Source organism: Diadema antillarum, unplaced genomic scaffold, assembly GCF_040938485.1.
Source record: "Diadema antillarum isolate AM-2024a unplaced genomic scaffold, OU_Dant_1.0 seq00001903_RagTag, whole genome shotgun sequence".
In the NCBI taxonomy this organism is placed as follows: Eukaryota; Metazoa; Echinodermata; class Echinoidea; order Diadematoida; family Diadematidae; genus Diadema; species Diadema antillarum.
In genome coordinates this window covers 189,814-203,404 of record NW_027272569.1, presented here as the reverse complement: position 1 = coordinate 203,404, position 13,591 = coordinate 189,814, and the positions used below count along the sequence as shown (strand labels likewise).

Sequence of the window (13,591 nt, the reverse complement as noted above, 5' to 3'; positions counted from 1 at the left end):
ATACGTGACACAAATAGTGTATAGTGCGTGCATGTCCGAGACGGTGTCAGCTTGTCATATTATCGTTATTATAGACGTTCTCGTCATTAGGTGAACACGCTTGCAGAAATTTGTCTCGAGACAGGGAAGCAAGTTTCTGTCATCAAAAAGGTAAGTTCTCTCCTTTTGCTATATCTTCACATGTAATTGAAGACCTGAATATAAGAACGACCCAAGTCCAATTTTTGGCCAAATTCAGTTTGACATGGGAAATTGTTAAGTAGCTTATGCATGGACTCATCTTGTGTATGAATGATAAATCCTAATTATCCCCGGAAGTGCCTGAAATGAATGAGTTAAATCTTATATCAATGTTAGAATGAAGGACTTGGGTCATTCTTACATTCACATTATAGCGCCGTCTATCATCCTTCTCTTATCTCTATAGCAAAATATCATGTATATGAATCAAAGAACAACCCAAGTCCATATGAATCAAAGAACGACCCAAGTCCATCACACAAAATGGCCTCTCCACAATTAATGTAAATGTTAATTGTCATAACAATGTATGTTCTAATTTGTATGTATAATGTTGCCTTCCCATCACAGTTAAAAAGAACATTAATTTTTTGGAAAAATAAAAAAGATATGAAGTTTTTTTTAAGTTTACTCGAAATGGTCTTCCATGGACTTGGGTCGTTCTTATATTCATATACTCAATTGTCTGGTACTCTTTTAGCAAATCAAAAGCTTTTGAGCAATTGTAATTACAATCATAAGCTTCAAACGTCTGAAGTTTGCAGTCATTTTGTTATTGTTATTCACATCATCTACGATTCTTTCGCACTGAGTCCTGCACTGATTGAACAAGTACATTACTGTTATATGCCATGAAGAAGGAACTTGACGCTCATGGAAGGTGTTTTGAAGAATAATTATCAATAAAAATTTCTTGACAGCCTATTTTGTGATACCTGTAGAGTGTAGAATATGATATAGACCTGTTTCTACACAGACATTACCCTTCAAGCGGAAAAGAAAAATGCACTTTAGCTGCTTGGTTGTTGTTGTTGTTGTTGTTGTTGTCATTTTCCTCTCCTTTTCAGATGTCTGAAACCTTCAGCTAAAAGCTGTTTTGACTGTCATGTCATCACATTAAATGTTTACCTCCTTTCCACAGTATGCAAGTAACAAAGTATTGTGGTTTTTTTTTTGCTCCATAAAATCGTATAAAATTCAAGATGCAAATTTAAGTTTCATCGTTTGTGTAAAGGCAATGGAAGGGCAGTTCACCTTCATACTATACATGTACATTGGGTGTTTAAAGCTTCTGCTCAATCATTGCTAGATGAGAAGAGTACTACAGCTTGTGCTGTGAAATTCTCTTTATCATATTCCTTATATCGTTCTACGAATGAGATATCATACACTGTAGTAAGTCTTCTCATCCAGCAGTGACTAGGCAGATACTTTAAAACTTCATAACTTTTGACTTGGTTTTCCGATTTCCCCAAGCTTTCACCGATGTGTTCTCCTAATATTGCTGCATTCACTCAATTTACATGTTATGAATGTGGACTTGCCCCTTTAAAATTTCACATCTAAAAACATTTTACCTGGTTTTAATTAACTTCTGCTTCATATCTGTTGTCCTTTATCCATCTCTGCTTACCAGGCTCGCCATGAAACTTTTCGCCGCTACTTTGTTGTCGGCTTTAGCCGCCGTCTCTGCACTGGCACCGGTCTATCGTGTGGATGAAGCGAACGATGGGGTGAGAGGCCGTTTCGCCATCAAAATCAAGGTAAATATCGACACTTTTTAATGCGTTTATGTATACTCAATCAGATTATAGTGCTCAATATACTTTTCAAGTCAATGTACATTATCTATCTTTGTGAGTGGTACGAACGGCGTAATTTGTTCTCAAAAGGTTTTTCTCGAGTATTGTGTGTATTTTGTGAATGTAGATAGTATACAGCACATCAGTGAGAATTAACCCTGTTCCTGCCACACCAGTTTTGTGAACATTGGACTCATTGGCATGGAAAGTGTACTAAAATAAAATGTGGTCTGTCTTTGCTGGATGAGACGGCTACAATGATAGGTATCGTCAAGATTATAATTATACTGATAAAACATCAAGAGAGTCTGAGAATGACATGTTTTTATATAGATAGCTGACCTGTTGATGCATGTCCAAATAATATTGTTTTCTCAGCCTGAAAAGGAAGCAATGAAGTGCTCGGCCATTATGATTGCAAAAATAAAAAAAGAACAACATGTTCGGATATTCCTTTTTCATCATGACTCCTGAATTCATGACATTGTGAAAACAAAATGCCATTCCACCCATTACAACTTTATGTCATAGATGTTGGGCTCGCGAGAAACTAAATTATAACTTCCAAGTATGTACCAAAGTTGATACGCTTTTACTTCATTTCATTGTTTTTCTATCTCTAAGGACGATTTCGACGTCGATTCCGTAGTCGACAAGCTGGCCAGTCTGCCGTCGTTTGGACTTCTGAAGGGAAAGATCTTCCATCGCTACTACAAAGTCATCAAGGGCTTCAGCGCTAAACTCAGTGACGAGTTGGTGGAAATTGTAAGTATCCAAACAAAAAAGAATACGAATTCGTTGTAGGGCCTTTGAGACAAAGTAGGGAAAATTATGACCTATTTAATCCATTGCAGCCTTTAACGTATACGCCGTATTGTCCAACAGATAGTTAGGATAGCATCTTCCTTTATCGTTTTATCGTATCGCAGCATTGTCAAGATAGTCATGAGGTGAACATAAAACAACAGGAAGTTATAGTTCCTTGGACCATTTTGTCAGAGAAAGTGTTCAAACAGACAAACTATTTGAACACAAGGATTCGAACCCAGGAACAAAATCTGATAGTCCATGGCTAAATCCATCATTTTTTAAGGATTTAGTGCTTTTTGGAAGCAAGCTCTTCGTGGCATGTAAATAATTTTGTGTGATACGCCGCACTTTTAAGATCTGCAGTTAGTTACCTCATCACGTCGACTAAAATTATTCATATTTCGGCTGGGGGCATAAGAATGCATGAATATTCATAAGCATCACGTTGCACACGTGTCATTATTCAGAGAACACGTTATTATCCGTGGCTTCCTCGCCCCCTGGGAAGAAGACCAAATGCTCGTGTAACACGCAAGGCTGTTTCTATACCTTACGATAGCGATATCGCGAAGTAAATACTCGTTAATGCGATAATGGGACTTGAAAAATAACAATCTTTGTGTGTTATCTCATTTCGCTTACCAATTAATTACTCCATTAAATTTTCCGCAGAAATCGTCACCGTCAGCGAATTGGCAACCGACACTTTTTTTTTCTACATTTCCTGCATCAGAAAAAAAAAAAAGATTAAAGGGATGACAAAGATTGAATGGAAATGGGACTTCAGGTTTCTAAAATTATTGATTGTTAGATAACAATAAACATCTTATGTAATACGAAGGAGCATTTTATTATAAGAGAAATTCAATGTTATTTAAATGAAGGTATAGTTTTGATATAATGAGATATTCGAGAAAAAAATCCTGATAAAAAGTTTTGATCTATTTTTCATTGTAATTCTTCTTAAAACCACTCTTAATTTTGAACCAATTCTATTATTACCAACATAATGATAACAATGTTCATGAAAGTGAGAAAAAAAAATGGCCAACAACTTTCTAGTCATCATTATCATCATCATCATGCGTTATGATAATCGATATTAGTTGTGCCCTTTTTATTTTCCTGTGGACAATGAATAACCTGTTGATTTTAATGAAGTAAAGAATGAGAGGAAGAGAGAGGAAGAGAAAGCGAGTGAGAGAGAGAGAGAGAGAGAGAGAGAGAAAGTGGGGGGGGGGGAGGGAGAGGGTAGACAAATAAAGACGGAGACGTATTAAAAGTCAAAGAGATAAATTTGCTTTTGGACCCAAATCAAACCATATTTTTGACAGGTGCGTGGTTTGGAAGGCGTGGAGTACATCCACCAGGACACGGTATTCAGGACACAGTCGGTAGCATCGTGGGGCCTCGATCGAATTGATCAAGACAATCTCCCCCTCGATGATATGTACGCTCCGGAGGGAGGTAAAATCACAAAACTATTATATTACTGTTCTTAGACATTGTCAACCCCCCTCCCCCCCCCCCCCCCCCACACACACCCTGTTGTTCGTCCTCCTCATCCTCGTTACTCTTCTCTTTAACTCTTTGTAGTCTCATCTCCTTTTCTTTCCCTTTTCTATCTTATTTCATTCTAATTCTTATGCATTTTCCTGTTTTTTTTTCTGACTCTGACTATTTGTCATTAGTTCTTCTTGTTCTGTTCTTCTTATTTACTTATATATCCCATAGTCATTTGTCCCTTTTCCTTTTTTTATTTCCCTGTCTCTTTGCTCAAACAAAAATACTACTATATAGGGAGTTAGAATTTTGCGAGTACTGCAAAAATGTTTAACGTTCTTTTTTTTTTCTTCAATTCATTTCGATTCAATTCAAAGTTTATTTCATTTTTTCAACAAAACATATATTCACTTCCTTTGATAACAGAGAATAAGGTAAAAAGAACATTGTAGAATGAAAAGACTCCATTGTTATAATTGAGGAACCTTATAGTAATTATACATTGTAGTAAAAAAGAAACAGAAGTGGTTGAAATAAAGTACATTGTATAACCTTACGCAAAGTGCGAAAAATGGAGGGACCAACCAAACACTCAAAAGCAGAGCTTGCAGCATGTGGGCCCCTCTGGAAGAGAACATTGATGGAAAGATAAATTGAAGCACCGTAAAAAAAAAAAAAAAAAAGAAGTCTGGAAGCCCACTGAAATATAGATTAACAGATAGATATGATATTTACATAGCAAACATTAAGCTCTTTATCTTCAACAGGTAAAGAGCGTTGTTGCTGGTAAGTTCTTATGCGAACGAAGAGTACTCAGTAAGATACGGGAGCATTCAGGTACTACAGGTGGACTCTCGGTGTTACTAAATGTTGTTCTCTACGCCTTGTTGATTCACAGCTATTCAAATTTTAGTTTTAATAGTGGCAATTCATTGCCCCACGAAGTCCAAGAGACCTTAATTTCTGTGTGTCAGTGCAGTATTTTGCTTCTGAATATTTCCTTTAGCGTTTTGTAAAGTAAAATAAGAACCTTCTTACCAGTTGTGCTTTTGGTGTTTATATAATACATGATTGTTTGTTCACTTTTAGAATTTTCAAATGCCTGTTAATTTATTAAAGTAGGGCGAGTTCATTATGTGACAACATATTTAAGAAGTTAAAGTTTCTCTTTCTTTGTATCTTTTTATTGAAATGGATTTCGTGCTTTCAATTCATGTTTTAGTGTTTATTCATTTATTACATATATACATGATATATATCTATATATCTATATCTATATCTATATACATATATACATGAAACTGTACATATTCAATGAAATCTATCAGTTAAATGTAATCTTTCTCCAGTATATATTTAGTTCAGATTCTGAACGTGTTTGAGTGGTTTCTATCCTCCCTGTATTTTTTTTTTCGGGCGTGCAAAGTCTCGGGATATCACCACCAAATCCGGCAATGAAAGCACAGGCGTTGTGTGCGAGACTGCCGTGTGCGGTATGCAGAGAGGATGGAACCAAATCAAAAACGTTAAGAATCTGAACTATTATGTATTATGCAGTTCACTTTAGAGTTGCCATTTAATAATGACTGAGTGACAATGACTTCGCTGGGTCAGGTTAAAGAAGAGTTCGGGCTTGCTAAAATTGGCTGACTATAATATGGTCTTTTGCCAAGAGGAATAACCGTCCGTGTAGTCCATGTAATTATTAGAAAGAATACAAGAAATCTATGGGAATGAAGGAAAAAAAATATTAACGCTATCAATGAATGTAGAAACATGCAAATGACAAAGGACATGTCAATGGATATATGGAAGAGAGAGAGAGAGAGAGAGCTAGAGAGAAATAAGAAATACAGTAAGACAATCTTTTCACACCAGTCAAATTCATATTTTCTGGGATAAGATTGTGGGAACTGCGAAGCAAAAATTAAACATGAAAACAAAATCAAGGGATGATTTTGTCTTTTTGGTTTTAAAATTGCCACTCCACTTTATCTTATTTTCTTCAACAGTGTGTGTGTCATATTAATAAATCGCCACGATCTTTTATTTTACCAGGAGTAATGGTTTTCATGTGTGTGTGTGTGTGTGTTTGTGTGCGTGTGTGACTGAAACGACTTGATAGCAATCAATTATAAGCGAATTATTCAAAAGGGTTTCAATTTCAACATGGCTTTACACACTTACATCTCTTTCTATTATCAACTGATTGATTAATATGTTTGTATCCATGTTTATATCATAATTCATAATGTATCTATCGGATAAGTCAATTCATTCATTCTTTCGAAATCAATGTACACCTCCAATGCACTTCCTGATTACTCTACATTCACTTTTCCTATTACCAAGATTTATGTTCGATCTACTGCCATTGATTTATTTGTCTAAATTTGAACTTTGAATTTATACATTGTTATTTTTATTTGACGTTGTTGTGATGATGAATGTAGATGGAGAAGGTGTCAATGTCTACGTGATAGACACAGGCGTCAATACGATGCACCAGGACCTTGAAGGCCGCGCTTTCGTTGGGTATGACTCCCGAACAGATAACCGCGACGACCCTGAAGTAAGCTGAAGGAATTACATCGCCCATAGCTTCCCTCACATATGATAACAGATAAAATATGGATATATCTGTTTGCACATACATAATTATACATACATATGCATACATGTACGTATACAAAGATATGTAAAGATATGATTATTATATTATGATATAACATACACAAATATGTATATATACACATGTATATATATATAATATATATATACATATATATATATTCATATATATATATATACGTATTCATATATATGTATATATATATATATATATATATATTTATATATATGAGGAGTTTGAATGCAAATGAAGATAAATTCCATTTTCAAATTTTTATTTTGAGGTCATCACTCAGCAGAGAAGAATTAGCTTTGTCAGTGATACTTCATTCGTTAAAAAACAATAATCATTTTTGCAGAAATTACTTACATTTTCGCAAAAGTTTGATTCATATTTTGATTTTGCTTTTCAGAAGCTTCCATCTCAAATATACCAAGTTAATGAAAATGCATATATCGGTGTTTTTCATTTACACTCTTCAATTGATATAGGTTGTGCTTGTGTGTTTATGCATATACCTTTGCATTTCATATTAATATGTTATTATCATGGCAGACAAAAAAAAATATAAAGTGCAGAACTGAAGTGATTTCAGGGTATACGCAGTGGGTTGTATATTATTCTTTATAGGGACTGTACGATACTGGTTGAGGTGAGGATTCAGATTTATAGCATTCATAAGTGAGATAATGAGAAACATCTTATGACATATGGAAGAGTATGTCATTTTAAGAAGGATTCAACGTTTATTTAATGAAAATTGGTTTTCAAATGGCTGAGATATCCAAAGAAGTGATAACAATAAAAGGCGACAGGCCACGCCTTTTATTAGGATCTCTTTGTTTCACCTTGTTTTTGGATATCTCAGCCATTTCAAAACCGATTTTCATCAAATAAACTATTGATACCCCTTAGAATTGCATGATCTTTGACATCTCACAGAGTGGTTTCTGAATATCTCGCAAAATGTTAAAAGCTAAATCCTCACCTCAACCAGTACTGTACAGTCCGACACCAATGAATTCTTCAAGTCATGGACTATCATGTTTGCGTTTATATAATTCTCTCTCAATTATCATAATAAGAATATTATGCTACGTTTGTCTCAGTCTGTCACTCTCTCATTCATTTACGTATTCAATATTTGTTTGCTTATCTACTTTGTTTTGTTGATTAATTTCTTTGTTCTCTCCTCTCCACTCCTCAGTACGGCATTGATTGCAATGGCCACGGGTCGCACTGTTCTGGGACGGTCGCTGGGACAAAGTATGGTGTCGCTAAAAAGGCCACAATCTACGGAGTCCGAGCTTTGAGCTGCGTTGGGTTTGGTATTCTTACCGACATTACTGCTGGTAAGGCATCTTTGAACGTTAGGAGACCTGCATGCATTCCTTCATATACATTCACAGACAATTAAACACTACCATACAGACAAGTGAATAATGCATTCGATTTGATTTGATTTGATTTATTTCTGCATTTTTCACAAATTATATACGACATAACAAACATTTTTCCAACACTGTACACATTATCCAACATAAAATGAATATAAAGATATAGTCAGAGTGTACCATAATGAAATCTTGTATAGGTGAATTATAATCATACAAGGACAATTGGAAAATCATTGATTATTCAATCGAATGAATACATACAAAATTCAGGAGACCGTTATCTTAAGCCGAAGCTTGCGTTTGATGGCGGCCTCCAGAAAAAACATAGGATCTTTACAAATCATTTAATACATACCAAATTGTGTAACCGAATAGGGAAGCTACAAAATGCATCAGTGCATCGGTGAGTTAGGGTGCAAGTGCATATGTGCAGTCTTTGTATTTTTATTATTGTTAATGTTATTTAAAGATAAAAATAAAAATCTGTGTAGATTAATTTTCAAATAGGAATATAATATATCTGATTTTTATAATGCTTATGTGTGCATATTATGCATGGACACGAATCATGTAATATAATATTGCTGTGGAAAGAATAAAGTATATTATCAACAATTATAACTGTGTCCGCACACTTTGTTTTATTAGACATGAGACCCTTCAGAAGGTTGCAAATATCAATCTAGGACTAATCTATGAATAAACATCAAATCAAAGTTTTTTTATATCATACAAACATATTATGCGTACTTACACTACCCAGGCATATCTACATGCATTTTATATACAGTAATACCATCTCACTTTGTAATTCCTTGTAAATGGTGTAGACAGAGCATGATTCTGTAGGTATGATTCACTGAATGCTGAATATCGTATAATATTTTAATAAGACATATTATTCAGAAACGAAAGTTGAAGGAGCATGCAAGCGTTGGCTGGTTTATTTATTGCCTCCTGATTTGTATTATTCCACAATCAGGCGTTGCAGGTATTCAGTAAAATGTCTATTAAAATTGTTTACTGACTTTATCATGTGTTTATCCATCCATTTGGTTTGTTTCTTTAACCATGTACATGTATGCTCTTATCAACTTAGTAATATGGCCATCTTTTATTCTTCGATTCATCCTTGTTCATTTATTCTTCCAATTATTCATTCATTCGTTCGTTCGTCCGTTCGTTCGTTCGTTCGTTCGGTCGGTCGGTCGGTCGGTCGTTCATTCATTCATTCATTCATTCATTCGTCCATTTACGCATACAGGATTCGACTACGTGGCAGAGAACGCCAAATTCCCAGCTGTCGCATCTATGTCGCTAGGGGGCGCCAAGAACCCGTTTGTAGATCGTGCGACGCAGGGTCTGATCGATGCTGGCGTGGTGGTGAGCGTAGCGGCCGGAAACAGCGATCGGGATGCCTGCACCTTCTCCCCGGCGAATGTTCCCGATGTGAGTAAGAAGTTATGGTTGCGGATAAGCCAGGGCTGATTACTCGAGAAATGTGACGTACACTCACGTAATATTAAAATTTTAGACACACCCACTTTACTGCACAACAGATAATCCCTTCACAGCCACGATAAGAAAGGGGAAAAGAGAGAGAGAGAAGAAAATAATGATGAAATTAAGAGCAAGAAGGGGATGGAAATGAGCTCCATAGTAAAAAGAACATCTTAAGCGATACAGATAACGGATGAGGATAAATTCAGGTGGGAGGGGAGGGGAGAAAAAGGAGCAGAAGAGAACCGTGAAAAGGAAGAATATTGAGAAAGAGGGAAATGAGCATCTGCGGTATAAGGGGTGAAGGAGAGAGACAATGTTTCCTCTCTGTGCCAGGGTCTTTAAACAGTCATTATTATTATTATTGTTATTAGCATTATCATTATTATTATTACTATTATTATTATTATCATTATTATTATTATCATCACTATTAGTATTATTATTATTATTATTATTATCATTATTATTATTACTATTATTATTATTATTATTATCATTACTATTATTATCATTATCACTATTATTATTATTATTATTATTATCATTATCATTATTATTATTATTATTATTATTGTTATTATTATTATCACTATTATTATTGTTATTATTATTATTATTATTATTATTATCATTATTATTATTATTATTATTATTATTATTATCATTATCACTATTATTATTATTATTATTATTATTATTATCATTATCACTATTATTATTATTATTATTATTATTATTATCATTATTATTCAATTATTTATTTATTTATTCGCCCAGGTAAAGAATATAGGATACATATCAGTAACATCACAAACATGAAACAAAAACCAGAATGAACATTACAAAGGATACACTGTACTGTACACGTTGTACAAAGAGAAAATGAAATGAATGGAGACTACATGAGGGTCAGGGCACACAAAAGTAAATACATTTACTATTGCCCGTAGGCATATGAACCCACACATGTTGGCCCTAAGAAACATTTAACAATCATTAAAGAAATGATCACTCAACCCCTGATCCCTGATCAAGTGTTGTGTTATAACGCTGTAGGTTTTTCTGTGCTAATCTTCACTTAAAGCGCGCAAAGAGTCAAGCTCATGAAAAAAAGAAGTGGAGGAGATAATCATAGAAAGATTAAGCAACCTAAGAAGAATAAGATAAGAGTTTGTATTAGATACAATGATTACAGTGAAAGAGGATCTATAATTAGTGCTTCGGAAAAGAAACAAACAACGCAAACGTTGGCAAATTAAAGGTCAGCAAATTCATAATGGACGTCGAATGGCCGAGGCTTTTATGATTATGATTTGTTGTTCCTTTAGATGTCATCTCGCCTGAAATCAGATTGCTAACATCAATTATAGTTGCTCTTACATCCATATGCTTGTTCAAACCTAATGTTAGTGTTTTAATTTGCCGTTGACATCGTAGAATTAAATTTTCCCAAATATTATGTAAAGTTACGAGACTAGTTGGAGAGTCAGTCTGAATTATCTTCATGTTCCTTCTGTCCTGTTTTCAAATGACAAGTGATTAGTGACAGATACAAAGGAAACTTTCTGATGAGTGAGCATATCGGCGTTTAAACAAAAATACATCAAACCTTTTTTCTTATCAATCCAAGTGGTGAAATCTTAGTCTACATCAACGCTTGCAAACAGATAGGTTCGACATTTTATGGCTGATGGCTGGTTGCCAACTTTCTAATAACTTATGTCAGGAATCTTACAATGTGTACAAACAAAGACAACAATAACAAACTCAACTCAAGTCATCTTTGACTCATCTCCAAATCAGAATCAGCTTATTTACATGTAACTTCTTCGTCGTAAGAATTTGAATCTTGTATATTTTCTGACAATTTCGTTTTATATGTGCAATGAACTGTTGCTGTTTTCAGGTGATATATTCGTGGTGGAATAATGGACGATTTTGTTATGTTTTTATGACTGCATGTCCGTCATGTATAATTAGAAAAGTTGCAGCGATTTTGTCACTGTAAAACATGTAATACCATACATTTGAATACACACACACTTATGCACATTACACATAATTATATAGAGTACATTATACACATACACTTTATACACACACCCGCATCAATACACATCATACACACACATGTTTACAGACACTCCCCTCAAGCGCATGTTTGATATACAGCAAGAGGTTATTTCCTTGTGGTAAGAATCTGAATTTTATATATGTAAGGTTGTGTTTTTGTGATAGCATTTGTTGTATAGTAAAAGACGGTCTTGTTATGTTCTGTGTAGGTCTATGCATGTTCGTCGAGTACAAATGGGAGCAATTCAGTACTGAACAAACAAATCATAATACACTGTACGCTTGAATACACACACGCCAAATGCACACGCGTTAAATGCACACACACATAACCGTATACACATTATCACCACGTGATGTTTAAAGACACATCCTTTAGGCACCTCAGCAGCTGTTCGAAATGCACCAAGAGGCTTTTTACTCTTAGCAAATTATCGGATGCATTTTACCGTGTATGTATATAAAGAATTGCAATTTCATGTTTATATCTGTAGTACAAACAGGTTTGTTATATTCATATGTATACATCATGTCTTTTATGTACAATTGTGAGCAATTCAGCAATCCATATTGCTGCGAGTCACGATTTCAATAAACCATGAATAATAATAATTTCTGCTTAGCTCAAATCAACTCTAATCTAAAGTAGAGGTCATCTAAAGCAATGTTTATGTTATAGTAAATTAACAACTCAATTTATCTAAATCCAACTTAACGTCGAATCAAACTGGAAAAAAATCAAGGTCAAATAAAACTATAAAACTCAACGTCAAATAAAACTAAACTCAAAGTCAAATCAGACTAAACTATAAGAGTCAAATCAGAATGAACTTACATTGAAATCAAACTAAACTTGAGATGAATTCAAACTAAACGCAAAGTCAAATCAAACTGAACTCAGAAGCAAATCAAACTAAACCCAAAGTCAAATCAGACTCAACTCATCTCACTGAGCTACTGTTCATATTCCTGCGCACTCATCAGGCAATTACTGCCGGCGCATCGGATAACACTGACACGAGGGCGTACTTCTCCAACTACGGCGACTGTGTCGACCTTTTTGCCCCCGGCGTTGACATCACCAGCATTTGGCACAGCACTGTGGATGGAACTTACGTAGCTAGCGGCACTTCTATGGCTTGCCCCCATGTCTCAGGTACGTAGAGTAACACTTACAGCTACTACAGTTTATTCATTTTTTTAACATGAATTAAGGCAAACTGAATCCAGATAATGCCGATGACTGAACAAGGGGACACCAGGTGGTCATCATGCCAACAACGACTAAAGATTTAAAGGAAGGGGGTAAAAACAATATTTGTTTCTTACTGTTTCTTTTTAGACGTACATCTAACTGTTCATGAATTTCTTGATTCTTACTGAGCGAAAAAAGAACAAAAAAACTATTGGCATAATTCCTTTATATGCAATCCTATGGGCATTCTTTACTCCGATACGCACCAAACTTGGTTTTTTTTGGTTTGGGGAGTTTGGGGAGTTTTCCCCTTTCTTGGCACGTATTTCAGCATGTCATGTTGTCGTAGCTTTGTAAAGAAAACTAACACCCTGCTTAAACCGTGTATGTCCACTCCCTTCACATTTTGAAGAGAACTTGCCACTGCCAATGATAATACTGAAGCAACGCCTTTCCCCATGTTCAATATTCGCAGGTGCTGCGGCCCTTATACTCGGGAATAACCCTGGCTTTACGTGGAGGGAGGTGACCGCTGCACTGACCAATGGTGCTACAAAAGGAAAGATCAGTGATGAGATGGGTTCTCCCAACAAGCTACTTAGAGTGCCCTCAAGCGGTTAGTTCTGACTAGGAAAGGGTGTCATAGGAGTCACCC

At 35.1% G+C, this 13,591-nt stretch overlaps 1 protein-coding gene across 1 annotated transcript; it reads left to right on the top strand.

Moving 5' to 3' along the window:
- The first annotated feature begins 1,664 nt into the window (after positions 1 to 1,664).
- LOC139713082 (aqualysin-1-like) lies at positions 1,665 to 13,557 on the top strand. Its single transcript, XM_071624839.1, has 8 exons — positions 1,665 to 1,784; positions 2,448 to 2,588; positions 3,968 to 4,100; positions 6,590 to 6,708; positions 7,976 to 8,120; positions 9,430 to 9,614; positions 12,726 to 12,897; positions 13,412 to 13,557. The coding sequence occupies exons 1-8, from the start codon at positions 1,665 to 1,667 to the stop codon at positions 13,555 to 13,557; spliced, it is 1,161 nt and encodes a 386-aa protein (XP_071480940.1).
- The last annotated feature ends 34 nt before the right edge of the window (positions 13,558 to 13,591 follow it).